We start from the raw sequence: 26,138 nt of genomic DNA, 5'->3' as shown, positions 1-26,138 counted from the left end.
GGTTATATTTCCCTTTTTCCAGTCATCGGGAACTTCACCTGACTGCCACAATTTTTCAATTATGATGGGTAGTGGCTTAGCAACTTCACTTGCCAGCTCCTTCAGGACCCACGGATGGATTTCGTCAAGTCCTATGGACTTGTGTACATTCAAGTTCTTAAGATGGTCTCGAACCAGATCCTCTCCTACAGTGGGCCTAGGGTCTTCATTCTCACAGTTCCTGCATGTGCCTTCCAAGACTTGGGTGGTGCAGTCAGAGCATTAAACAGTGTACAGCTTGTACACCGTTACAAGGAAGTCAGAACCACACTTGATTTTCACCTGATGGCTGTCATTTCCCTTTAGCATCTCTTCTGACTTAATTCTAGGATCTGCTGTTTCAAGAATTTCTGAGTTTTATCTCCTCCTAAGATTGCTCTTACAGTTGCTAGACTATAGGGGTGCTTCTATAGATAAGTACCTTAGTACCTGCTAGAATTGAAATACGGTGTCCCAAACAGTCCAGAACACTGTTCCTTACATTGTGTATCTTGAAATTACTGTTGGTAATGCTGACAGAATTTACTCTGATATAGAGAAGCTTGCAGGGCTGTTTTGTGCAAGGGAGAATGATAGTTGCGTGGCACAAGGCATGGTATGCCAGCTTCTCTCTGTGTGACTTCTGTTTGAAAATCAGTTTCCTCTCTATAACTTTCTGCTTACTGTTAACTGTGCAGCTGATAAAAGCTCTAAGTTTGAACTTTTTCAGAACATAGTTGAAACATTTTATTAAATGTATTAAACTTTATTTTCAGTAGTTACTTGCAGAATGGTTCTTATGTCAGACTCATTTTAACCTGGTTACAGTAACAACCAATTTGCTTCTCACTGTTCACAATCCTTTTACTATTTCTGTTTCTTACTGCTTGGATATTGGTATGATATAAAAAAAAATAAAATCATTGAAGTAGTTGGAAGTTTTCCTTGACTCAGTATATAGAATTGAGCCCTTGTTACTTTCATGTATTCTTATAGTTCTTTTGAAATCAGAGGTCTCAGTGTTTGGATATTTGGAAGGGAAGGACTGCACAGAAGTGTTCAAAATGATTACTGTTGAATCTTAATGTCAGAATTAAGCTGTGTAGTTGTAAAGTGGATCTTTATCTTGTTTTGCACTTTTTAAAAGTTTAGTAAGGATAGTGACTGCATTTCATTATGTTCAAGTGTAGTGCCTGACGGAGATGCGTATCACCAGCCTGACTTGTAACATGAAAGTCTGACAGCTCTATCTCAGTACTTCACAATAAGTTGAAGTATGCAGTGAGGAATTGTATGTCTTTGTACATTCTTAATATTTTCCTAGTACGCAGTGAGGAATTGTATGTCTTTGTGCATTCTTAATATTTTCCTATGTCATCTCTTACAAAACTGACAAGATTTGTATATCTTACCATGAGATTAATCCCTTAGGAAAAGGAAACTTTGGAGTGTAAAAGGCAGCTCTAAGTGTAGTTTCTGTTGCGTGTTACCTGTTGCAGGCAGCAGCTACTGACACTTGTTACTTGATTTTGAAGCTTGAACTGTGATGCTTGGGTGGGTACATCTGCCATTATACTGAAACCCTTGTTCACCTGGTTTTCTGTTGAAGCCGAGGTTGTTCCCTGCCTGTTGCCGCTGTTCCTGTCCTGTGTGAAAATAAAATGTTATTGTATTTTTATTTTTTTTTAATTCCTGGGTTTTCATAGGTATAATTTGGTACCATAGGGCCCATTCCATATCTGTCTGAATCCCAACCTTGTGGGGTTAGCAGGAAGGACTTTCATCTATTTAACCTAATTTTCTACCTTTTGACAAGTGAATCTTTAGCTACCATTTCTGTGGTAGTTAAACCCAGCCGTTTCAGTGCTGTGACCACAACTAGTGTCAGTTTATGGGAGGAGAGAGGGGGAATAAAAAGCAGCTAAAAACCTGTAATCCAGGTAGAGTTTTTCCTCTAGTGCTGATCACTTTTAATTGATGTTTTTACAGGACCAGCCTACACTGACCTATCATGGCATCCAACAAGTTTGTCATTAAGGTAAGCTGCATGTCATAGCTTTCATTGCAAAAAAAAAACCCCAAACATCTGTTATACTGCTTAGAATGTGTGTGCATTAGTTTTAAAAGTTTATGGTTAAGAGGAGCGTTCTTCAGGCTTTGGCCATAGTAGCATTTTTTGCGTCAGCTTTCTTTGGTTTTGGAAGCAAACTTTGTGAATTACTGCTGTATTGTGGCAGAGCGTGTCTGAAGTCAGCTGAAGATTAAAATCATGTTACTAAAAATGATCGCTTGTGTAGTTTGAATTAGAAACTGCATGAATTTTTCGTTAAACACTATTTGCTACCTGAAATAAAATTTAGGGTTGATTCTTCTCTTGCTGTAATCTCACAGTATTATTTGTGTACGTCCCAGATAATCTAAGAGTTCTTGGTCTAAGGCACAGTAATGTTCTTCAGTGTTTATCACAGTCAACTCTTTATTTGCATCTTTTTTGCCTCTTAGCCCGTTTTTCAGGCAGTAGCTGTCTTGCATCCAGTAAAATTACATATAGTAAAATGGCATTGCTATTTATTTTGCAAACAGCCTCTGACTTTTGGATATGTATTTGAAGAGCAGTGCTTTTCAAAACACTCTGTAATGAACATAGCACTTCATAATTCTTCTAGTGTAACTATATCAGTTTACCAAAAAACAAAACTAATTATTCAGTAAAAATTGTGAACTTTCTCTTTAGGACCTTTTATCTTGTTTCTGTGTTCTTGTATGTCTAGGGTAGTTAGGTAATGCATACATTTCAAAGTGATTAGCACAATTTATTATTCTCTTGAAAATGTGAGGGTTTTTTGCAAGAGGTTTTTTTTTTTCACAGAATAGACTTTTTCCTCTGGAAGAACTTGGGGTTTTTGGAGCATGGCTACAAAACCCATCCTGACTGATCAGCTGTTGAAATTTGGTTTTGTGGGTAACCGACCTGTTCAGCAAGCAGACCAAACAATTTTTGTGTGCTCTGTATTCTTTTCCAAGTAAAAGTGCTGCCATTTAGTGGGACAAGTGCTTTAATTTTTTTTTTTTTACACATGAATACGATTGTCAACCTCAGATTGATAGTATCATGTCTGTACTATTCAGTGCTTCTGAATTGATAAAGGAGTTAGGAGAAACACTGTTGATCTTGAGCATATTTTAGCAGATACACTGAGTCTATATGCCACTGATGTTGGTAACAACAGGAGGTGAGGCTGAAGGTGTTTTTTTTCAGCTCAGCTGAGAACTCTTGATATCATAAATATTAATGTAAGTGCCCAAGAAAACAAGTGGTGTGAGTTTGAAATAATCTTCACCAGATAAAAAGCCTGAAGACACTTGGTTAATGACTTGCATAAATGAACCAGCTTGCTGGTTCAGCATAAACACTTGATTGGCATTCAGCATGTTCCCTGGCAATCACTGAGTAATTTAACATCACTGACTGAGCAAATGGATAGGTTCTCACTGAGCATACGTTTGTAGGGAAGCAGTATTGCAGATAAACTTTTGAGAGTGCTAGTAAGATAGAACTTTATTTGCTTTCTGGTAGGATTTGAGAAATGAGAGTAAGTTTTTGCATGTACTGCATGCTGAAAATTAGTTTTGCCTTGACTAAAATATATGAAATGTGTAAATACGTGAAAAGCTGGTTGGAATTCACTTTGTGCACAGGTGTGTAGCGTTTTGTGTGTTAAATCAGGGATTTTGTATGTAAACTTTTGCTTCTTTACATTCACTGGATTTGTGTTTAGTGTGAATATTTCCTTTTCCAAGACTGTTCAACGTTCACATAAATTTTTCAAGGAAGATCCCTTTTCAGAAGCTTCTTCATTAAAAGGAAGAAAATACTTTCATCCCTCTGCAGGGGGAATATAGAAACCTTGTTAATTTAAGGTTCCTTATGTTTGAAATTGATAGGGGTATTTTACTGAGTTTGAAAAGGTTTATTCATGCCCTGTATTTTACGTTCTCTACTTTTAAGCTTTTAGATTTTGTAAGCAACTCTTGTGTTAATCTGTTTGGTAAGGGAGCAAAAAGTGAAGCTTATGGGTCTTTCAAGCCTTAACTGATGGGAACGTCATTGAGAGGGAAACACCTATCGTGTTTGATGGCTTTGCTGCTTCAGAATGTTTTATAGAATCTCTGTGCCTCCAGTGTAATGGTCAGTTATTGTCAGTAGAGGGAGTAGTTGGCCTATTTTTGAAAGGCGAGCCTAAGCTTGGTTTTATGGGCAATTAAGAGCTATTGAAATAAAATAATTGATTCAGTAAAATAGCTTTAAACCTTAATATGAAAACTGTAGTTAAGTCCTAAGCACACTTTCTTCACTTGCCAAGTGGCTGGATGCCACAGTGTTGTGATATGCAATAGATAATAATTTGATGCAAGTTAATTTAATCAGCAATTTTCGGTTTTGAGGGTATTGATACTTCATAAAGTTCTGCATGGTGAAATACCCCCGAATCTGGAAAAGAAGACATATGAATTTAATTAAGCTTTCTGTGTGTGTTGCTATAATATTTTATTGCTGTTCTGAGAAATAAATCTTAACTTTAATTGGTGAGGCTTAAAGCAAAATCATGAGGTCTATATGGATTTGAAAAATAATATCACTAGGGTCTTGTTTAAAACTTTGGACAAACTAGAAAGAATTGCTTTTCCAGAATTGTGTAAATTGACTTTATTCATGCCAAGTTGCAGAACTAAATATAGTATTTTTTTATGGCTGTAATAGAAAAACTTCATTTACTGTTTTCTGCAATTCTTTCATTTGCCAGATACTGAAGACTTTTAAGTTGTTACTGCATTTCAATAGCTCCATGCAAAGGGAAGTTTTTTGTTGTTTTTTTTTACTTTGCAGTTTTCTACTTTGAGAAATTAAGAGCTCTGTTCTGTCTCAGATTTGTAAACATTTGCTAGCACATATCTTAGATTAAAATAGTTATAGTGTCAATGTTCCCTCCATCATCTAGCACACTCTGCAATCTATTTGTCAGCAGTGTTGTTCCTTATCAGTTTAAATTATTGCATGCTGGAAGTGAATATGAAACATTTTGGTCCTTCCTACTTCAGACTTTCTGCTTTAAATTGTAAGTTGCTCTGATGCAGAAGACCCATGCTCTGAAGCAAGCGTGTTTTTCTGTTTCATGTTGGGAATTAAGATGGAAGTACTGGAAATGATTGAACAGGAAGATGACAGTATGGCTGTAACGTGGCCAATTTTCCCCTTCCTTTTCCTTGTGTTTGTATCCTTGATGTTTTTTATGTTGATGCATCTTAATGTAATCATTAAGATACTGATTTATAGCCAAGACATCTTAACATCTGTCTTTACTATCTTAGAATGCTTCATGCAAGAAAGTGTGCATAGAAAAAATGTTGATTATAGGCCCTAACTGTAGGTAGAAGGAAATGGAAAGATCATCTTCCTGTCAGCCAGTATGCTAACATGTATTTACAGTGCTCTATAGGTAATTTTAGTCTCTGTTCACAGATACGTAGAAGGTGTTACTGTCTTCCCTCTGGATCAAGAAAATGAGCAGTTTATTTTGAAGGGGCCTTTTTTGCTATTTCCATGCATGTTTAATCATGTTAATGGATTTCTAATGCTAAAGCTTCACCATTTCTCTGGCCTTTCCATGCTTTCTTTTTTTTTTAGTTACTAGTTATAATGTAATATAGCAATAGTATGTCAGAAATGATTTCTGTATCAGATAGGCCTGTTTGGATGGTGCTTACATGAATCTAAGTGGGTTAGACAGATTAAAGTTCACACTTCTGTGAAGTACGTGCTCTGAATAGAAACACCTATTTCTGTACATGTTTTGTTGTGTGAGAAAGTGGTGTGCTTATGCTTCTTGCAAGTTGGTTGGAGAGAAGAAAAACCTAGGGAGCTGAGTAGGTTTTCTTACCTATATTTTTTTTTCTGATCTCTTATGGTGAGTAATGGAATATTACTGCTAGATGAAGTCCATAGATACATGAAAGCAGTGTTTCCACTATTGATATTTATCCCTCTGACTTTCAATTCCTTTCTCCTTCTGCTAGCACTTTAATCTCTCAACTCTCTATCCATTTATCATTTCCCTAGGCTTGAAAATTAAGGAATATTGTTTAAAATTACTTTTCCCTATGTTGTGACTGCTCAGAGTTACTAGATTGATACTACAGATGCTTTACTTATATACATAGCTTTGAACTCTCTAGCCTGAGAGTTAGATTTTTCTAGAGATTGCTTAAAATACCTAATAAATACAATATTTTCTGATGTCCCTTTCTTTTCCCCATTGCAAAACTGAGATATTTGCATGTGAAATGGAGTAACCTGGTCTAGCAGAAGGTATCCCTGCCCATTGCAGGGTGATTGGAACTAGATGAGTTTTAAGGTCCCTTCCAACCCAAACCCTTCTGTGAAATTCCTGTAGTTGGAATACTCACAAATGTTTCAGTACAAATATGCTAATATTAGGTGTTATGCAATTAGGTAGAATTTGTACAAGTATCTTAAATCTTAAAAGTAAGATACTGGTGTTCTCTAAGCTGATTAAAGGTTATTGAATTTTATGTGAACTGTGTGTTTTTATATTGGCTTTTTTGGTCTTTGAAAGTGAAGAAATAGCTATATTAACCATTAAATAGTTATTTTCTGGAGATGGAGTTCTCCTAGAGTGGCATTGCTCAGAACAGCTATAAATACAGGTGGTTGGAATTGTTATTACCAAATAACATCATACACTTCACTCAGCTGTGATGTTCATTCTTATTTGAATGCATAAAATACGATACTTCTCTGAAAGGGCTTAGAAGTTTTAAGGAGAAGATAAAAAGAGACTGTGGGGCAGGGGGAATATGATTTAAAATAGGAAGTAGAAAACAGTAATAATGGATGGAGGGACACCTATTTAGTTCTGTTTCTTAACTCTGCATTTAATTCCCAATTTCATGGGACCAGATATGGGATGATTAAAGTGATGAGTATATAAGTTCCAGAAGAAAGAAAAGATGAAGTTGGGGGGGGGGGGGGAATTAAGTACACGATCTAATTCAAAACCTCCTGGAGTTAATGGAAGTTTCCTCACTGACCTCAGAGGGTTAATTTTCAAGCCTAAGGAAATGATGAGTGGATGAAGAGTTGAGAGATTAAAGTGTTAGCAAAAGGAGAAATAGGAAGCCAGGGGGATAAACATCGATAGTGGAAACACTACTTTCATGGGGATCGCTTCAAATGAGGAATAAAAGGATGGTTCAACTTCAATTACCAATTCAGATAAATCTGATTAGTTTTAAAAATAACAGTTGTGCTAGAAAATTGTTTTTTGCTAACTGTGAGCATTATACAACTGTGGCAGAGATATGGCCTTCTAAATACACAGCAAACCAAGTGATACTGTTTTAATATGTAATTGATTCAAAGATGTCATCTCTATGATATTTGCCATATGCTTCATTTCTAACTAGCACCACCATATTTTACATCTCCACTGTTCTTTTTCTTGGAGATCTTGGTGCCACTGCCTGCTTGACCCCTAAGTCCAGCAGTGAAGGAGGGAAGGGATGGGAAACTTCGAAGCAGACTTCAGTCTCTCGGGTTCCAGCAAAATATCAGGGCTTAGCAGAGGTGCTGCTTGTGATCACTGGATGTCTTTAGATCCTGGGTTAGGCTTCCGCTGGCGCTGTAGGTGAGATTCTTCAGCTCTGTCCAGTGAGTTCAAATGGAGGTTAGTAGGCTGGGAGGTAAAGAGATCCACATTTCATATACTTTCTGGTGATGCTGTATATAAACTTAGTACCATGAAAATTTAATGCAAAAGTTTAGTATTGTTTTGTGTTGCCTCTACCCACCTAAAGCATTGTGGATTGTAATGTGGAAGTTATCTTAGTATCTGATATATGGGTGTGTTCTTACTGGACTGGAGTAAAAGGGAGAAGGGAGACTGACAACGCATTTTTATTCTTTCCTTTGTTTCATCTACATAGTTCACAACTTCCTTAAAAGGTGTTTATTTTTAAAAGCAAAACTATAGCTCAGCTTTAATTTTCAAATGAAAGCTTAGCTTCTGGACATTTATGTTCCCTGCAGCACTTAGTCAGCCATGACTTTGCACTCTTTCTTGACTCAATAACCAAACTTTTCTGTAAGTGATGGTGCCACAGGACATGGCACTCTATTTTGGTATTCTGCTGCAGTCATTACTAAGCATGAGCATGGGATGACGCTCAACTATTGTGGAAATCTTTTAAACTGCTGATAAAATGATGACTCATGGTCACCTGATGAAAACAGATTCATTACCATGACTCCAGAAACTTTAGATCCAGTGTGTTTCACTTCCCACACTAGGTCTAAAAGGGATGATGATGCATTTATTTTCTAACAGTTGACAGCTGCTCAACTAAGCTGTGATAGTGTGGTTGGCAAAAACTGTAATTTCAAGATGTTATTAATAATTTAAGGAACTAAAATCTGTCTGAGCTGTGAAGAAGTCACCAATATTATTTGCAGTGTTACTTGGAGAGTTTTCTAATCAAATTAGACGTTTTAGATTTCATTTACCACTCCTCAGTTAAGTTCATTTTACGGTGGATCTGACCCAAACCTCACTGAAGTCAGTGGGATTTGGATCAGAGCCTGTAGTTTATTGGTGCCACATTGTAGCTTAACTAAGGACATACTAATTTATTTCATAAACAGACTTTCTCAGTTCAGTTTATCTGTCATTTTTTAAGTGCAGCCTGTTTGTCTGTAGTCAATGTCTCAAGAAGTTAGGTTGGAAAAACAGTGAAAAATGATACAGCCAAATAATAGAATCAGTTTTAATTCCAGTATGAAGAGAGGAAGAAATAAAAGGTAGAAACAAGATAGATTTCTTAAATGGTATAATATTAGTCATACGAACTAGCGGTATTGAAGAGGCAAGTAAGATTTAGTAAAGAAATTTAGTCATAATGTCAGAAACACATTTAAGAAACAAGCTACAATATGCAGTGAAGTGATATCTCAATTGACAAATAAGAGCAAGCCCATAGGTTCAGTTATTGTTAGAAAAAAATAATAAGTGAAGATAGGTCTGGCCCAAGCCGTGATGTCTGTACCTTTGCACATCAAAATAACCTACTTTTGCTTCCCTGCTCCATGGAATGCTGTATTTTTAATAAGACCTACATAAAAGACAGTTCTGCCTTTTTACTGCAAAATGGTATTTCTGGCTGAGAAATTTTCACTTAGGAAAGTGGTCTTGATCAGATGCAGACATTTTTCAACCAAAATACTGACTTCAGCGATTTCAGTGGTTCCGAATGATCTCTTCCCCCTTTCTGTGTACACTTTTCTAGAGAAGTATGGTCCCTTTATGAAGCCTTAAGAGCAAGTGTTACCTTTCTTGGTTTTGTACTGCGTTGTCTTTGTAGCTTCACTGGGGCTTCTTTGCTGTTTCTGCTACCTGTACAGTTTGCAGACAAATCCTCTTGTAGGAAATCCTCAATCTGCAAGCTTCAGTAAAACAAAGATTTTATCCCTTTTTCTGCGTAACTTGTCACACATTAAATAGCACATTGCATCAAATACTTGTTGAAGAATAGTTGTTAATCTTGAGGTAGAGTGAGGAAAAGAAGTAAGGAGGAATGACAAGTGGGTTTCCTCATGAGAAAATGTGACATAGACACAGAACATTTTCTCAGCATCTTCATATTGTTAACAACTGAAGTTTGAGCATATCCATAAAGGTACTTCAAGAAGTCTATCCTCATGTTACTCCAAAAACTTGTATAATAAATAAGCGAAGCTAAGCACTGTTCAGTGTGCAAGGTCCTCTTTGCAAAGCCCTGCTTAGTTTCCAGGAAGTAGTGAGGTGTCTGGCATATCTGACATCACTCAACTGGTGAAACAATAGTTTACATAAGATACAGTTAAATACAGCCTTTCAAGTTCAAGCCAATATTCTCCTATTTTAAACTCAGAGGGTCGTCTTTCTGCGTTGACTATACCAGTGATTTAATAGCTTGCATAATTAACCAAATACACATGGTTGTGGTTTATCCTGCTTTGTATCACACAGATAAAGGCTGATAGAAGTGTATAGCTCTGAACGTAAAATATTTGCTGAACTAGAGGGTTGGGAAAGAGCTAAGTCTTGGGCCATTACGGAGGATCTGTTCAATGCCAAGATACTAGGGTTTGACAGCTGGCAGGGTCATGCAGTATATAACTTTCCTGTTTTTATTTTGACATTCCTGTAGTATAAAAATAGGAAGGAGAATAATATAAGTAGTGTGCTTTTTGCCATAATAAGGTAATCTTCAGTAGTTTAAACCAAGGTTATAAAGAATTATTCCCTTTGTGGTATTGTCTGTAAGCCAATAGTCTTATTTTTTGGGGGGTTGAACTGTCACATAGTTGTAATAATTGTCTTGGGGAATTTGCAAACGTTTTAGAGGAGGGGAGTAAGTCTGACACATCAAATGTTGAAAATGAAGTTCAGGACTTTAAAAAGCAATCAAATACAAACATATTCTCACCTCAAAGAAATGTGAGTATTGAGTGTTTGCAGTGTAATATGAAATAGACTGAATAGCAGCGAATGGTGGTTAAATTATCGCTGGCTGCCATAGGAGTCCCAGCAGAGAGAAATCTTACAGGAATATCTAGAATAAAAGAACAACATTGGTTTATTGATTTCTTAGAATTTGTCATTAGTTTTAAATCTTGATGTATCTTTTTCATATTTCAGGTAATTAAATATTTTACTTTTATTGTTTGGTGAAAACTATATGATGGGGTGGCTAGAGATGACTTAAAAAACATATTGAAAATGTCTCTTTACCTATATCCTTTCATCCTAATGATTCTCAGGAACTGTGAGTTGATTTGTAGAATATCTGGATGATACAGCTGGGGGTGCTTGCTGGTTGTGAACTGGAAAGAGATTTGATTATGGATGTCCAGCCTATTCTATGTGGTTCATAAATTATTTTGCTATTTGAAGGCATTTTCTGTATGTCTGTTAGAGATGGTTCATATGCCGTTGAATCTGTACAGTATTATAAATTCCATTGATGATCATAGACTGTTAAAACATAATAGAAAGCTTGTTCTTCACAGTGGACTATAAATTCAAAACTATTTTAGAAGGTGAATGTACTTTTGTAATTACCAGCAGCATTGCTTGTCATGTTCCTTGGAGACCTTCATGTAAGCAGAGTCTTGCCTCACATTCTGTTGCTCAGCCAATTTGGTATTCCTCCTTTACACAGAGATACCAGGAATAGTAGATTGTCAAGCATTTCAGCTTTTTCTTATTAAGAAATAAAGCAGGAGAACATCACTATCGCCATTAATTCTCAGTAGCTGTTGACTCTTCTATGAACCTTTTTGAAATGATGCCTAAATAGTAATACAGAGCTGTGCCTACTCTTCAGAGAGTACAGATGCTCCTGGAATAATGTTTGCTTGTGTCTTCCTTCTGAGTATTTCTATTCCATGTAGGAAGTGATTATGTTCTTAACACCAGACTTAATCTACATAGATACTAGTGACATTAAATTGATGCAAATGGTATTTAATGGTAATGGTGCTCACTCACAGTGAACATCTACTTTACAGGAATGCACAAATCAAAATCTTCTCTGCTGCTGATGGCTGTCATCATACTGGTACTTGATTTTTTAAATACTACTTCTTTCCAAATGTTTGGACTGCCATGCAGATTTGGTGGTTAGCCCCTGATGAGCAAGTGGGTGGCATGCTTGTTTCTCTAACCTGATCATCTGCAAATCATTTCAGTGATCCTCAAGACCTTTAGACAATTAGTTCCCTTGTCTTTTCAATTACCGTATATATCTCTTCAAATAGTCAGTATGCTGCCTGTTTAAATGTTCTAGTAGTAAGACATTAATCCAAATTATCAAAATACAATGTAGTTTAAATGTGGTGCTGTCTACTATCTTGCTGTATGCTACTATACAGAAAGGTTTTTTCAGATGGTGGTTTTGTTGTATGCTGTGTAAGGAAGTTCCTTTGTACTGTGGGTGAGGATTCCAGGCTTTTCTGAAAGGGAAATAACTATGAACATTCTGTTCTGTGAGAGCTCGTTCTTGCAGCAAAGGTCTCCCTTGCTTCTATCTTCATGTTTATAGAAGCACCTTATAGCACGTTACAAATCAGACAGAGCTAGGAAAGAAAGAATGAGCTGAAAAATAGCAGGGTTGTGGAGCAGGTGGTGGAAGGTCAACGTCCTGTGGAGGAGCAACTCTGGGATAAGCTTTCACCTGTGTAGCTACTGTGGATAGCAGGGTGTATGTTAAGATTTTAAAATTTCAGATTATAAGCATGAAAATGCAATAATGTACCACTTAATATTCTAAGGAACAGGTAATTCACATGAAGAGGTAATGGGATTGGAAAGATTATGCTGCTACTTACAGGGAAAGAAAACCTGTCACTGAATAGTTATGCATTCTGGAGTTTCCCTCTGTGACTATAGGAAACATAGGAAGTTTCTGCAGTCTGGCATTACATTAAATACGTTCTCAGGCCTCTCTCTGTTGTTTGCAGCCGTCTTCAACCAATCCATTCATGGTTTTGGACTAAAGCAAAAGCTGAGTATTTACAAATAATTCAGCACCCTGCCCAGCCCGGACAGCGGCTTCTGGGCTTGGGAAGGCGAGGCTGCGCCCTACACTAAGCTGGTGTTCAGACTCACCAGCCCATACAGGTGTGGGAATCGAGTCATGCTGCTTGCTTTCTTCCTCCCTGGTGCAGTGCAGCTAACTAGCCCGCTCTTCGAAGTCAGAGGAATGGAAAGCAGTGTTAGCTCCTTTCAGTTCTGCCCGCTTACAGAGCCATGCTGCTTCTTTTGTGGAAACTCAGAAGAACCCCTTTCAAGGGTCATTTACTGTTTGTTTTTGTAGTGAATTACCCTTCATACGTATTTCTTTTCTAATGACTTCTTGATCATTTCACTAATTTGGGAAGTATACTTTTAAAGACTTTTGGTGACATGTTTATTTTTCTTAAATGCTTATAGAACAGAAACACCAACCTCATGAGGCATGTGTGTCCCAAATGGAATTAGAGCAGTCCCACAGTGTTCGTTCTGTTCATCCTCTACATCGCTGAATTTTTCTCTTCTAACTTTAACCCTGTAATTTTAGACAAGACACTATTTTGAAGAACCTTGCTTTCCAGGCACACATTAAAAATGCCCATATGGTATAAGTATATGGAAAACTTAATAGGCAATTTCTCCTTCACGTTCCCACATGAACATGAGGAAAAAAAGCCCCACAACTTTGCACTTTAAATCTGGTGGGTTTTGGGGATTTTTGTTTGTTTGGTTGGTTTTTCTTTTAATCCTAGAAATTTCAGCCCTGGGTAGTGGGGTTCCCAGATGGATGCTGGAGAGTTGCTGGCTGTGGGAAGAAATCTCAATTAATGCAAAAAATACTGAGGATTCTTGTATTGAGTGATTGAAGAAAATACTATTTTATTTATTCTGCACACTTGCCTTTTAAGTAGTATGTTTTACTGCTACACATAGACCGGAAAGATGGAAATACTTGATATGCTCTAGCCGTGACAATCTTTAGATGTGTGTGAATGGTGAAGCTACGAATTGATCTCCCTGTGTTGCAGATAGCTTGCGTCTGCTTTTCCCTAATGGTTTCACAGTGCTCTCCTCAATCATGCGATCAGTGCTGTTTGGTTTTTATTAAAACAAAAAAGAAAGAAGGAATCCTGGTATTTGCAGAAGACTTTCCAGTGATTTATGAGTAAACTAACAACAGCAATTTACAGTAAAAGTTGCTAAAAATCAGAAAATTAGAGATTAAAGCGATTCATGTAAAGGAGCTGTGATGTAATAGTTGTGTCAAATTATTCCAATTTATATTACATCTTATGTGCTAAGAGAATGAGTTAAGTCTGCATAGTTGAAGAATGTCTTGGGTTTTAACAGTGGTGATGTTTGTTATTTTTAATTTCTGGATCTTATTTTTTTTCCCCAAATTCTTTTCCTTCCTAACCAGTATAAAGGGAAGAAAAATCCACTTCTGTGAAACAGGACTCCTCTGTGTACTTTTAAAAAAGCTTTGTTTCAGTTTGTTTATTAATTACTCGTGTAAAAGGGGTAAAGACGTGTGTATATATATATATATATATGTATATATATAAAAAGAAGTATATGTATGTTGTAATGCTCATTTTAAGACACTTAAATCTCAATGCCTCTAATATTGGCGGTCTGGCATTCATTGTAAGTATAATAGGTTATTTCATGCTGCTTCTCTTTATATTCATGGTTATGATACTGAAATGTTAAGACCACACACAGACAACAAGGTCTCCAGCCACTTATGCATGTAAACAGTCTGGCTTTTTACAAAGTGGAAAAATATTTCTTGTGCAGTATTTTAACATGATCAGCATGTTAAGGCTCAATCTGCAACTGTGTCAACATTTCTTTGGCTGTAACCGTTAATTCTGTAGCCTCTTGATAATATGTAAAATGTGAAACTGGTTTGTTTACTACTGGGATTTGTCAGCAATTACTGTCTGCATTTAGCTTAGTACTTTCAAATACATAATAGATCAAAGAATTATTTTGCATCGTCACTGTGTTTTTTTGTAAAACAAAGGAATTTTTTCAGCTGGCTCTGAGCTCTTTAAAGGAACGTTGGAGCAGCAAATTTCATAAATATTGTTCTTATACCTGTTTGATGTTAGTAGGCACAGGTATATTAAATACAGTGAACCAGAATCTGTAGCTGTTATTTGACACGGATTTAGCTACATTTCTTTCATGCCTCGGGTGTTGTGAGACCTGGCATGGCTTCAACATAGCTGGAGTTTTTGTTTATTTTTTGCTAATTAATGCATGTTTTCAGCATTCTTCTTACTATTGGGAACTTCAAGTGCAGTGGTCATAGAATCATAGAATCACAGAACAGTTTGGGTTGGAAAGGTCCTTAAGATCATCCAGTTCCAACCCTCTGCCATGGGCAGGGATGCCTCACTCTAGACTATGTCACCCAAGCCTCTGTCCAGTCTGGCCTTGAACACTGCTAGAGATGTACAATGTTATCTAAGCACCTTATCATCTTCATAACAAAGAATTATGAAGACTACAAGTTCTGATAGACTGTTCTTCATTTGTTCATGGTATGGAGCTGATAAGAGTAAGACGGCATAGAAGGATTTTTATGGATGTCATATCTAGTCAGATAATGAATATTTGGTTTTACGTAGTGTCTTTTATCTCTGATCTCAATGTATTTCTTAATATATTGTCTTTATATTTTTATATGCTTTAATAGTCTTTTTTAATATATTTATCAATCTAGTTTCAGTGTATTTTTGAGGTTTTACAGGTAAAACCCCTCCCCACCCCCCAAAACTTCAGAACTTGCTAGACATCTCCACAGAACTTTGCTAAAGATATTTTTGCTTACTTAGAAGTAGGCTGTGTAATCACTAACTAAAACTTACCACTGCTCCTGAGCTGGTTGCCAGGAAGTAATTCTGTGATCTTACCTAAAACAGTTCACCTGAGCTTTTCTTACAAGTTTGTCCAAATCTAAGTGATTTGTCTTTGTATTTTATTTGAAAGATAAAAATAACAGCACAGAATAGAATGTACATCGCTCCATAAGGCTTTCACTTTAAAAATCTCAAAATACAGAATTACTATATGGGTGAGCTAAATTATTGGGGGGAAATTTTTTTTAACCTTTAGAATAAGCTATTATATGAAACTCTTGAAAGGCAAACCTGCATTTTTAAGATCACTACTATAAACTAGTAAATGTGTCAGTAGTACTGTAGGAGATTAGTAAATCTTACCGTTTGGAGATTACTGCCTTTTCATTTTTAAAACTTAAATGCTCTTTGCTGCTTAAATCCTGTTACAATTACTGGATACCACTCGGACCAGATTTTTTTTAAGTGCTAAAATCTGAATGAAACTTTTTCCTAGTAAGACCCAAACATACCATTCTCCCAAACAGCACATGAACAGAGAGGATCAATGTGTTTCATTATCTCTATTCAGCTGTCTGGCCCAGGTTCTTTTCCTTTGATGGGAAAATGATAAATTCAAATTACGAAGTGAGGCAACATATGATCTTTATCTGTTAAAATTTAGTTCTTGATAGCAGGGTTTTTTTGTTTTTTTTTTTTGCAAGATTTTAAATATTTCACTGAAATTATGAATTTTGTGCAAAAAAATTTAGTACAGTAATTGGAACAGAATATTTTACCCAGAACCAGTAGATCAGCTTTGAACTGAATGTTATGGCATAGTAAAGGAGCCTCTTTTCACTGCATATCTGGCAGTGTTTATATAATGTTTCTGTATTAATATACATATATATGTTTTTTAACTTATGTATTATTTTTTCACTTGTTTTTTGCCTGCAAATGGTAGATTTTGCCCATACCTACCAGCAATGTATTGTCTTTTGAATGGTAACAGATCACAGGCTTTAAGAGTGAGTTTTGTGATGGGCCTTTTGCCATTGGTTTGGAAATGTCTCCATCAAGTTATACACGTCTGGGAAAATCAGTCTACATTTATTGAGTAGATTCAAGTTTTAGTTAAGAAAACCCTCTGCTGAGAGTGACTGTCCTGTGATCTTAGTGGCCCCACCCTGGACTGCAGATTGAGAAGGTGAAACTGGAGTCTCTCCCATTTGAAAATAAAGAAGAGAAAGTGTGGAATGACTGACTTAAAACTCGACAACAGCAAAAGTCAGACAAACCAGAAACTGCTGAAGATCCTTATTTATGGGGCAGAGATTGAGGGTGGCTGACTTGAGAATGGGCTGCAGTGATTCAGTAGTTTGGGCAAGGAACAGAGATGCATGAGAGCACTGGAGAAGAATGAGGAGAAAATGAGGGATGGATGGCAGCCCTGGAGCAGGGATGTGCAAGTAATGCCAAATTGAAACCTGAAATTAAAGGCTGAATGGAGGGAAGGTTTGGAACAGGGCAGTAGTCTCCTGCTTGCCCTCTCTTTTTCCAAAGTATGAAGCAGGAAGATTAAAACAGGGACTGGTAGTGGCTCAATAATGAGATGAGGATTAGGAATAGTAAATAGTATTCAAACTGATGGAACATCTTGAGTGGCAAGATAAATTGGTCAGAAGACTGGTTTTGACAGCTTGAAATATGGAAGAGATCAGGAATATCCAGATGCTGGAAAGTGTCAGTTTTGGGGGATGATGTGCCCAGTTGTCTATAGTCTGTGCTCTCTTTTGCACCTTGGAAGGAGAAGCTTAAGGACCCTGAAGTGAAACAAAGTCACAAATGTTTTTTGTTTCTCCAGTAGTAATCTAAAGAAAAGGATGATGGTTACTGCAGATGAATTGTATCGGTTCAGTTGGAGGAGACTTCTGTGGTGCTTCCAATCCTGCCGGTTCCCTTTGGGTGTCAATGTGCCACCATATGGTAGATTTTCCTTAGTCGCTTTTATACCTGCCTGTACAAGGTCATATTCAGGCACTGCTTAGCTTAAAAAATCCACCTGCACTTGTCTAGGAGCATGAGTGATTTCCTTGGCCTTTAAGGCTTTCTATAGTGTGTTGTGACTGTGTCTTAGTACATCGCTGCTTCACTGAGTGCGTTTTTCTCATAAAGAGATGAACAGTGTCTGTATAAGGCTGGAAAATAAAGTAAACTTGAGAGATTCCGAGTATCTATTTTTGTCATGCAATATTAATATTAATGAATTTAAATGTTTGCACACCCTAGTGTTCTCTTTGATGTTAATTACAGTAGATCACATAAATTCATTCTTGGTGTCAGACAAGTGATGAAATAACTTCCTCTTCATTTAGCTGTGTTCCTTAGCAACAGACTAGGTCTTATTAGTTAATAACATGTATTTTTGCAGTGTTTGCTATATACAAATGCTTGTCTTTCTGCTTTTTAAAAAGCTCTGAGGGGACCTTTGTTACTAAGTTCAAGCAAAAAATAATGTAGAGATATAAATACATGGTTACATGTAAGTGTAATAAAGTTTAATTGTATTCTCAGACATGTTAAAGCAAAGTTCTTTGTCTTTCTTTTACTGATGTAAATCTGATAAAATGAACAGTGTGTTTGCTTGCTCCTGTCTCTGTGGTGCATTGTGTTCCTGACATCCAGGAACTGTAATTTGTCACATGCTGCCATCTCTGTGCTTCATCTTCCCTTCAGTGAAGACAGTTGTGAGGGTAGCATGGGTTTTTTAATTAAAAAATGAGCTGCTGCTTTGAGGGGTAATTCCTTCTCAGTCTGTAATGTAGGGTTTTTGTCTTTTTCTGTTGAAATCCATCTTTTTATCCTATATTTATAAGGTGGACTCTTGCCAGCATTGGCTCTTTAAAAAGATGCAGACATGTAGGAAGTGCACACTCAGCCGTAGCAGTCTGGCTCTGCAGATCCTGTTGGAGATCCTTAGATGGCATAGTCTTATCTGTCTTTGGCAGGTGATTTTTGCAGCATATGACAGTCTATCCTTTGGTTTTGCTCCTGTGATGTTCACACTTAAAATTGTATGACAATTGTATGATAGCTCTGACTTTTTTTAAACCAGTGAAATCATGTTTTATTAGTAGCATCCGTTGTCATGTATTTTAATATAAAATTTCTGTCTGCTGGTAGGCATTGCTGAAGTTCTATTACAAATGTTACTGCTGTGTACAAAGAGGCCTTTCCATCTTGTCAACCTGGGTTTGACACCTTGTCATCTTGTTTGACATCTCAGTTTTTCCATCTTGTCTTTGTGGGTTTCCAGTAACATGGGTACAGGTAAATATTGTAATGGGAAGAAAAGAAACTTTCTGGCCTGTAATATGATCTGTCTGTTGGAAGAACGCTTCAGAGATCTGGTCATCTACTACCACAGAGACTAAAACCTTCACACAGGATACTGTGGTTGCCCCATAGAAGAAAGGGGAAGTGTATTCCCAAAATAATTACCCTGAAATTTATAGCTGAATGTCTTGAGCAAAATGGAAATGGATTTATGCTATGAAGCGGATTGCAAAGCCTTACAATGTTACGAGTTGTATGTTTTCTGGAGCTATTATTTGTCTTATTCAGTTGTTTCAAAAATTCAATCAGGAATGTGAAACTTCTACTGAATCTGCTTGGTTTTACGTACCAGAATATTTAAAGACCCTGAAAGATACATTTGGTCCTCAAATACAACAAATTGACTCCAAGTGTGTGACTGTGAACTTTTTCTGCATCCAGGCAGAGATGCTACAATGACAGAATCTGACCTTATCTTTTAAAATCTCTTGGTTTCCTTTTGTTTCTGTAGCTGAGGTGGAATTTTTTTTATAATGGCATTTTAGAAAAATTATTTTTAAGCATCTGTAACCAGAAAAACAGAGAATCTTTATTTATTAAAAGGCATTGTGGAAACAAGGGAATTGGACATCATGCAGCATTAATAGAGACTGTAGTCTTAAAGTGCTTCTGTATAATGACAGATTGACCTTTAGTTCTACTGTTTGTGTGCAAGTAAAGTGTTATTGACAGATATGGTCTACATAGAGAGACTCATGGAGAATTTTCTTCTAAAATCTCCACCACTTTCTTGTAATACTGAGATGCGGGACTGTTTAAAGCAGTTATTATTTAATTTCTCATAAATGTTAAGTGAGAGTGCTTTCTAAAAATCCCTGGAAAGCAGACCTGAATACAAACCTTGTAACATGAAAACTTCAATGGGGGAAAGACTCTGGCAGGTTACTCATACTTCTGTGTTTCCTTTGAAAGAAAAACTCTCCCAGATGGTCATTGCAGGGTACTGAATGGGACCAGGAATTTTATGTAAGCATTTAAGCTTATAGCCCCTGTCAGAATTCCTTATCTGGGGATTGGATTCTTTGCAAAGGGTTTTTCTTTTTGTTTTTTTTTTTTTTTCTAGCCACTATCTTTACACTATTAAATGAATGCAAGTTGAGGGTAAGACTATCTGCAAGGTCATAGTGAAACTTAAAGCCTAATGGACAGAGTACACTTACCGAGGCTGGAACTGGAAATAAACACACAAAGGGAAGTATATGGCTGGACTGATAGTTATAAATTAAGTGTCAAGGTTTCAAATCTGGGAAAGTATCATCAGAATTTATAAAGTTCTATTTAAATAGTCCTTTCTGCTCACGTCAGACATCTGTTAGTGGTTATTGTTTGAGTGACCACCGTGTACATTATACAAAAAGGAATGTGTTTTTTGTAAGATCTCTGCTAATGTGGCAGATAAAATCCCAGTGTTTGATAGCAGTGCCAAAGGGCAAAGAGGTGCTGAACAATATTCCTCATCTTTACCATAACTTTCCTTCCTGGAAAAACAGGCTTTGACAGTGGGAAAATGAAGACTAAGATAAGGAGAGGTGGAAAGAGGCTTGGGAACTGAGAGTGATATAGACCAGAACTGTACTTGAGCAAGAAGGAAAAAAAGTGCTTCTGGTGCACTGATGCACCAATAATTATATTTTTTTGTTGATTACAAATTTGAGTTATATCCCCTATGCTGGGGTGATAAATTAAAAGGAGGAGCAAGCTAAGGATCAGTTGTTTTTGTTGGCACGTAGCGTAAGTAAACCAGGCCTGGTTTTTACAGCTCTAGCAACTGATTGATGACTTTAAAGAAAAATGTACTGTTTTTATCAATGCTGTATCAGTCTCAGTTTCATTTATCAGAGGAGCAAAATTGGAAGTGATGAAAATTATTTATTCCTTGTGAGCTACAAAACAGTTGACAATGATTTTTTTTTTATTATTGATTATAGGCATTACATTTCAAGACAGCATTGTTGTCTTGAATGTCAAATGTCAGTTGCATGTAAACTGTCTTAACAGAGCTAGCAGGTACATGCAGGTTATGGAAAATCAGGCATACTGCAGACATGTTAAGTAATTCACTTTTAGTTTTCTACCTTAACATATTTCTGGGTAGACAGAAACATTACAGTTAAGCAAGATTTAATTCAGCTAGGTGACATAGTAAATGCTCATTCCTAGGTGGCGTACCTTACTTACCGAGCTACTTTCTTCTGTGAGTTTTACTATAGTACTCACCCGTTTAGAAGATGCATTAAGAAGCAGTTGTGACCTTGGTAGGCATGGAGAAAGTCTCGAATGATGAACTTAAACTCATGAAAAATGCCATGAAGCATTAGGAGACCTGTTGCAATTTTCTGCGATAGGCTTACTGATAGAGCAAGGAGAAAAAGAATCTGATAAATGTGGCAATAGATGTGTTTTTGGCTAGAAAGTGATAAAAAAAGTTTTACACAAGATTATCATCTAATGTACAGAAGATAATTTTTGGTTTCTTGGGGGTTTTTCAGCAGTTTGGCTCAGTATGAGGGGAATGTGGGAGACGAGTGAAGCAGAATTAGGTCTCCTGAGGGCGAGAGCACTGGCTTGAGCATGATTCTCTCTCTGCATTTGCACACAGCAGGGGAGGGTACTAAGATGCATTTGTGGAGTTTTGCTGTTTACCAAGATGTCATTAAAAAGCCCAAATTTTTGAAACAGATGCATTAACTTTGAAAACTGATTTTCCAGTTTCATAGTGTTCTTGCTGCAAAAGAAACAATGGGGGTTAATATAGTTGTCTGTTTTGGTTAATTTGTACTCTGCACTGGAATAAGTACACAGAGAGCCAGATTTTAGGGCATTTTATATGGGAATAAGAAACTTTGGCAGAGCTTGTTCTTTTTAAATTGCCGTAGTTTCATGTATTTGAGAGTGCCTTGCTAGGGCCAGCAAGTTGTCAGATCAATGTCTTGACATCTGTGGCAGGGAAATTAGCATAAATTCCACTGAGGCAGAATGGATGGATATACAGATTTGTGTAGTATGTTGGGAAGAAGTCCAAACACCCATTGTAAAGAGAAATCATGCATCACAGCCTTCTGGCTTCTTTACAGGTACTGGTGAGTGTAAAGAATGGGGCACTCTGGTTGCTATAACCCATTTAGAGTCTCCAAAAGCGATTTGCCTCACCAAAGTGTCTTTCAGTGAGTTAAAGAAGAAAGTCCTTACATAGATTACCTGGCTGAAGGATAAAGGTGGATGGAGGCAGTACTGGAACTGGATAGGGAACTCTGGGGTAGACGCTGTATTTATAAATAAATAAATATATAAGAATATATATTTTATATATATTAAATGTATATATTTATGTATTAAATATATATAAATGACCTGAGAAAGGAGGTTACAAAGACTTACAATGAAGTATTACAAAAAACCTCAGAGTATTGAGTGCCTGTACAATTAAATGATGGATGAATAAGTCAATGTGATGTATGTGGGGTGAGGGAGAACAGCTTCAAACTTATGGATGCAAGTGATGGGTCATAAGCACAGGACCACCACACAGGAATGACAGTTCAATTCACAGCAGCATTTTAAAATACAAAACCAGTTGTGGGAATAGTAGGAACAGAACGAAGAAAGCGCAAGAAATAACATCACTGTGCCATGGTACAAATTGTGGGCATGTCTGATTTTTAAATGCTACGTGTACTTGTAGTTCTCCTTAGTGGACCTAAGAATTAGTGAGAGGTGTAGAAATTCTCCAGTATAAGGAAAAATTTAACACTCTTCATTCAGCCTGGAAGCGAGAAAGCCGGAGGAGGGTGGGTGGGGAATAATAGTGATCTGTTAACTCATGGATGGTGGGAAGAGATAAATAAGAAATGACTGTTCAGATTTAACAACTGAGGGTATTCAATTAAACCAACATGATAATTTGAAATGAACTAGGAGATATGATTTTTCATGCATGTGTGATCAGTTTAGGGGACTGCTTGCCACAGGATAGTGTGGATACACAATACATGCAGTTTTGTAAACCAGTCTAATAAATCATGGGAGAAAATGACCACTGATGACTTCTATTTGTGGGCACAGCCTATGAGATATAAGGCACCAGAATCTCATGTTGCTGTATGTCTAATATATTTACTAAGGAAAGTACCATTATTTGCTTATCTTTTTTAACCGTTTCCTGTAGACAGCTACTACTAGTCGCTGTCAGAGCATACGGGTCATTGTGGGCCACTGGACTGGCCCAATAAAACTTTTTATGTATTTAAAGTGAACATTTTGTTACATAAAATCAACACTATTTATCATTCTCAGTGATTTTAATGTTCTCCATGTGTGTTGGGATTGCTGCTAATTATCACTGGAACTTTTATAAACATAATTGTGGGAAATATTTCCCACATATTCTCAATTAGTAACATAATCCAAGGGGAAATTTGGAAGATTTGGCTTTGAAACGTAAAACTTCAACTTTTTAAAAGTGCATTCCCAAACATCACTTGAAATCCTAGGTACCGATAGTCATCTGTAACATTGCTAAAATGATGTCCTTTCTTCTCTGGGACAATGGCTTTGCTGATCTCAGTGAAATAGATATATAATTTTTGATAACAGATTGCGTTTGTTTTTTTTTTTTTGCTACTCCCCCTTCAGCTTTAAATAGGCTTTCTCTGAAATCTTGGGAGCATGTTGTTTCTATTATACTTCATAATAGGTGAAAATGAGCAATGTGTTACCATGCTGTCTGTCCAGGGTATTAAAAACAAGTGTTTTCCCTTGGGCTTTCATTACTTGATTGACCACATGTGAACGTAATACCTATCAATGCACTTAGTGTGAAAAAGAGTTACATAAACTGACAAAGCCAGTTATTGAATAGACTATGCTTGTGTAAAGTACTGAGTTGAATTCTTTCAGTGTCTATTCAGTGTTTGTTTTCCTCTTAAAAACAATCACTTACTTTGAATCTTCTTTCCTGCTGTTGAAAGAGACTTGAGTTGATTTTTATGGATCTTTAGAAGAAAAAGAATAGGCACTTAACCCCCCCAACCCGAGAAACTGAGTTGTAGGAAGAGGATTCACTTTCGTTTTTTGTTATAAATTTTTAATCTATCTGATAGGTGCATGAAAATGCTGATTAACGTGTATAATCTAAAGTTGTACACACCTGCCTTCCTTAAAGGCAGGAGATAAGCTACTGGTGCCTCTTGAAGGCCTAATGTTAGAACAGTCAGGTGTACTTTTCAGCTGCATATGATTTAAGTTAAGGCCAGGTTGTCCGCCACCTGCTTTTCATTGCCCTCTTCTCCTACCAGAGGTTGTCACTTTCTAAGTTTGTTAGGAGAGAGAGATGAATAGTCACTCCCTATTTATTTCTACCCAACTGAATAGTTTTTTAGTATGTATGTTAATACACGTGTTGTATCAGAACTGGTTTAGTAGGGGACAGTTGGACCTGTTCAGTTCTGAAAGCAGTAACCTCAAGAAGTAAGAAGGAGGCAGAAGGGACAAGGACAGACAAATGGGGAAACAGCTTCCTCAGTTTAAGTTTTAGTCTAAGCAACTTTTCTGGTGGCAAACACCTCTACCAGGAATCAGCAGCACCTTTCGCAACTTGTCTTCACTTGTTGCTAACTCTTCAGTGTTCAACTGTGTTAATATTTTACATATTTTTTTATAAATCAGTTCCTGCTGTTCCTTTTGTGTCCATATTTGCTTTTTATGCATGAAGTCTATTATATACTGTCTGCAATGCCCGATAAAAGCATTTTTTCCCTTGAATATTAAAAAGAGAAAAAGCTATTCCTTTGCTCTCCCGCAGGCAATTCCTTGAGATTATTGCTGATCTGTTTCCATTATGAAATACAATGTGTTCTCCATCCATATGATTCCGCTTTTTCAGCAGTAAGATTTAGAGCATCACTTGTTCACTTGAAAGGTTCATCTGTTTCTTCCCTTGTACCTTTGTAGCTAATGCATTGATCATAGAATCATAGCATAGTGATGATTTTGTTGAACTTGCTTTTGCTTTATGTTGACTAAATATGCTACCACTTACTAGACGGATTTTGTCCAAAGGGTGTGACTTCTTCATATGCTTTTTTCAGAAGTGAATCGCATTTTTCTTACATTATTTCTGGAGAAGCCTTCATGCAGTTCTTTAATGTGCTGGGCTTAACTTAGACAAATCAGTTAAAACACAGAGTTAAAAAGTACTGTTTTTACGCACTTGGAAAATGTAACATTTCAACCACTAAAGCAAATAGAACAATATTAAGAAATTTGGCTTGCTTGTACTTCTTTGCAAATAAAAAAAATATTTCGGCTTTATGTATTTGTCTAAAGTCTGAGCATGTGTAATCAATGTATCTTTAATCTGCTAAATTATTTTGGCATAAGGATTTCACATCTGCAAATATTTTATAACGAAACATGGACTGCAGATGTTGGGTTTGGTTTTTCTGTTGCCTCCCCCTTCCCACTTCAGTAGCTGTATGCTGCGGTAGGTAACATCTTCATGAGAGGGAGGGAAGGAAGTTAATTTCAGGGCAGGTGAGACCTTGTCTCTTAGTATAAAAAGGAATCAGAGGCTTTGTGAAACAGTTGTGAAGTTGGGGGACATGGAACAATTTCCTGTGTGGGATCTGCCCTCACTTCCCAGTTCTGTTTTTGTGAGAGGGAAGTCAGCCCATCCCTGCAGCTGGTGTACCATAAACTCAAGAAATATGTTGCTGGATGCATCATATGCTTGAGAACTGTTGCTCCCTTCATCTTGGCAATGGGCAAATTACCTTCCCAAACAAACATTGTGGTTTTATCTCTTCTTCACCTTACGAAAATTTCGTAAATTGTGTTTTCCCTGCTATTCAATGGTTGGATTTGTTTCCTCTGGCAGAGCTTACATCAAAAGATACTGAGGGTGGTGGCTTTTTACCTTTATTTTTATTGCATTTAATTAGCTCGTCATGATGAGCATCTGCAGAAACACATAAAATCAGGTGGTACATTACTAAGCCTCTTAGCAGTCCTGTGTGGTGGTTCTTTTCATATGCCTAACAAATACATCAGTCACTTGCCAATACATACTTGGGGTCCTATGTTTATACTTTAATGTTTGGTTTATTAATATTAAAATATAGCATGTAGAGCATGTGTGTGAAAACTCTTTAACATGTAAAAGCTCTGAAAAAGCCCTTCAAGCTCTTTTATCACTGTCTTTAATTTCTTCAGAAAATGATATTGTCACTTTGCTGTTTGTGATTAT

General features: G+C 36.8%; 1 protein-coding gene across 3 annotated transcripts in view; it reads left to right on the top strand.

Annotated features, from left to right (window-relative positions):
- The window catches only part of SLX4IP (SLX4 interacting protein), a 76,398-nt gene that overhangs the window by 2,729 nt on the left and 47,531 nt on the right, over nt 1-26,138 (top strand). For 2 of the 3 annotated variants that reach the window (XM_057423302.1, XM_057423304.1), the window contains exon 2: nt 2,008-2,056. In XM_057423302.1, the coding sequence (XP_057279285.1) occupies nt 2,030-2,056 (27 nt within the window). In that variant the 5' untranslated portion in view covers nt 2,008-2,029. Of the gene's footprint in view, nt 1-1,554; nt 1,573-2,007; nt 2,057-26,138 lie in introns of those variants that run through there. The other variant, XM_057423303.1, reaches the window with a different exon arrangement.

The sequence above is a fragment of the Pezoporus wallicus genome, unplaced genomic scaffold (genome assembly GCF_028554395.1).
Source record: "Pezoporus wallicus isolate ANWC-B61680 ecotype Strahan unplaced genomic scaffold, APGP_CSIRO_Pwel_v1 contig_4191, whole genome shotgun sequence".
NCBI classification, from domain to species: Eukaryota; Metazoa; Chordata; class Aves; order Psittaciformes; family Psittacidae; genus Pezoporus; species Pezoporus wallicus.
This window is presented reverse-complemented; position numbering and strand designations above follow the sequence as displayed.